Source organism: Nothoprocta perdicaria, unplaced genomic scaffold (genome assembly GCF_003342845.1).
Source record: "Nothoprocta perdicaria isolate Ctin4 unplaced genomic scaffold, notPer1 scaffold_14, whole genome shotgun sequence".
NCBI lineage: Eukaryota > Metazoa > Chordata > Aves > Tinamiformes > Tinamidae > Nothoprocta > Nothoprocta perdicaria.
In genome coordinates this window covers 685271-687170 of record NW_020454538.1, presented here as the reverse complement: position 1 = coordinate 687170, position 1900 = coordinate 685271, and the positions used below count along the sequence as shown (strand labels likewise).

General features: G+C 52.1%; 1 protein-coding gene across 3 annotated transcripts in view; it reads left to right on the top strand.

Moving 5' to 3' along the window:
* The first annotated feature begins 370 nt into the window (after nucleotides 1-370).
* The window catches only part of THNSL2 (threonine synthase like 2), a 9515-nt gene continuing 7985 nt past the window's right edge, over nucleotides 371-1900 (top strand). The window contains exon 1 of one of the 3 annotated variants that reach the window (XM_026034187.1): nucleotides 371-437. Coding sequence is in view for 1 of the 3 variants with exons in the window: in XM_026034186.1 (XP_025889971.1) it covers nucleotides 1236-1274 (39 nt within the window). In the remaining 2 variants the exon portion in view is untranslated. Of the gene's footprint in view, nucleotides 438-949; nucleotides 1001-1150; nucleotides 1275-1900 lie in introns of those variants that run through there. The other 2 variants (XM_026034188.1, XM_026034186.1) reach the window with 2 other exon arrangements.

Below are 1900 nucleotides of genomic sequence, written 5' to 3'. Positions count from 1 at the left end.
AAGGGCTCTTCACCAGGATCCGCTGTAGTTTAGCATTCAGTTGGTGTAAACAAAGCCCCCAAAATGCTTCTGTACCGCTTCCTTTTCATAGTTCCACTCCACATCTCCAAGCATGTGCTGGAGTGACTTGGATGACCATGGTGGCTTTCTTTGCCAGTGTCTCTTTTCAGCTATCAGCCAGAAATCAGGTACGGSGTAGGGAAGCACTGGTGGCCGCAAGGAGCGGGGGCATTTGGGGCAGCGTGTGGGCACGCTCCGATGAGCTTTCCTGATGCCTGGTAAACATGGGATTAATCACCAACCTGAGTGTGTACTCAARGGTCATCTACCTTCCAAAAATACCCCAGGCACGGAAATATCTGGGCACAAACAGCTTCTGCATTTGTCGTTTCACCCCCATCCTGTGGGATTCGCGGGGGCACTGGGGACCAGCTGAGGTGAGTGGCCGAGGTACCAGGAATGGGCACCGTGGGTCACCCCAGGGGCTCCTGTTTACCCGGTCCAGCTGGGGCTGGCCTGGGGGTGGTTTTGCTACTGGTTACAGTTCCTGTGAGTCTCAACTGGGCTGAAAAAGATGGGTTTTTGTACACCGGGTTTGCACTTTGAAGGTTTCAGGGCTGCACAGAGCATCCATCTCCCATTGCAGGGAAGCCCTTGGAGAATTTCAAGTCCAGGAGATCCCTTTTCATGATGGCACAGCTCTGGGGCACTACTCGTGCCTCTCCCAAACCTCAAAAATCTCAAATCCCCAGCACTTTGACTGAAGGTCCCAGGTCTCTCTCTGCAGACCAGCTGCTTTCTCCTCCATGGGGACACACCAGCAAGCGGCTGAGGTTGGAAGRGACCTGAGGATGCCCCCCTGGGCTGTTTTCCACCATCCACACAGCGCGACCGGAGCTTTCCTGAAGGGGACTCTTATATCCCTCAGGAAGTTGCAACAGGGAAAGGTTTCGGCGAGCACAAGTATCCGTCAGGCCGGGGTGGCCGCCGCGGTCCGCGGGTACCTGCTGCCTCCCACAGCCCCCGTGTCCCTCCCCAGGGCTCCGAGGCAAAATCCCAGCAGCTCCAGAGGCGCCGAGCGCTCCTGGGCGGCCGCGGCGCCGGAGGCAGCTCCGGCGTGGAGCTGTGTCCGGCTCTGCCGCCGGCTCCGTCCSGACGCGGCCTTCACCGCCCCGGCGCTGGGGCAGAGTCACAGCAGGGATGAGATTTGGCGTTTCCAGCTTTTCAGGCGCTGGATGTTGACTCTGGGCTGTCTCACAGCGTCGCTCTGCACAGTTCTGTGGTGTCTTTTATGGTCCCTGGGGATTTTTTTCAGCTCCTCTTTGCCTTTATGTAACACAGGGAGATCTCAGCGCTGCTGCCTGGAAATTGCCTCACGATGTTTGCAAGAAAGTCCCATGAGGGGATAAACTGGGAAAAATGGGTGGATACCCATGTTTTGTTCACTGCTCCCCAAGCAGGACTTTATGCATGGGTCTGGGGTAACTGTCCTGGCTCAGGCTGTAGGAAATGTCATTTAAAATAGATTAATTTTGAGGCTTTCTGGTTAGCTGTGYTGGCATTAGATGCTCAGCTTTTAGCCTTATTTCATGATGGTGATGGCTGGAAAAAAAAATGTACTCAAATACTGGATCTATGCGGAATTCACATGTGCTCAGCAGAATCAAAGAGAGGCAACAGCACATGAGAGTTGTCGGGATGCAAACTTTGTGGAAGAAATGTTTTAGTCTGTTTAAAATTATGCAGATTTGGGTCTTTTGAATCTTTGTAGCTCCATGGGTTCATTTTAATTCCTTTTTTTTGACTCTTTCTTTCTTTCTTTCTTTCTTTCTTTCTTTCTTTCTTTCTTTCTTTCTTTCTTTCTTTCTTTCTTTCTTTCTTTCTTTCTTTCTTTCTTTCT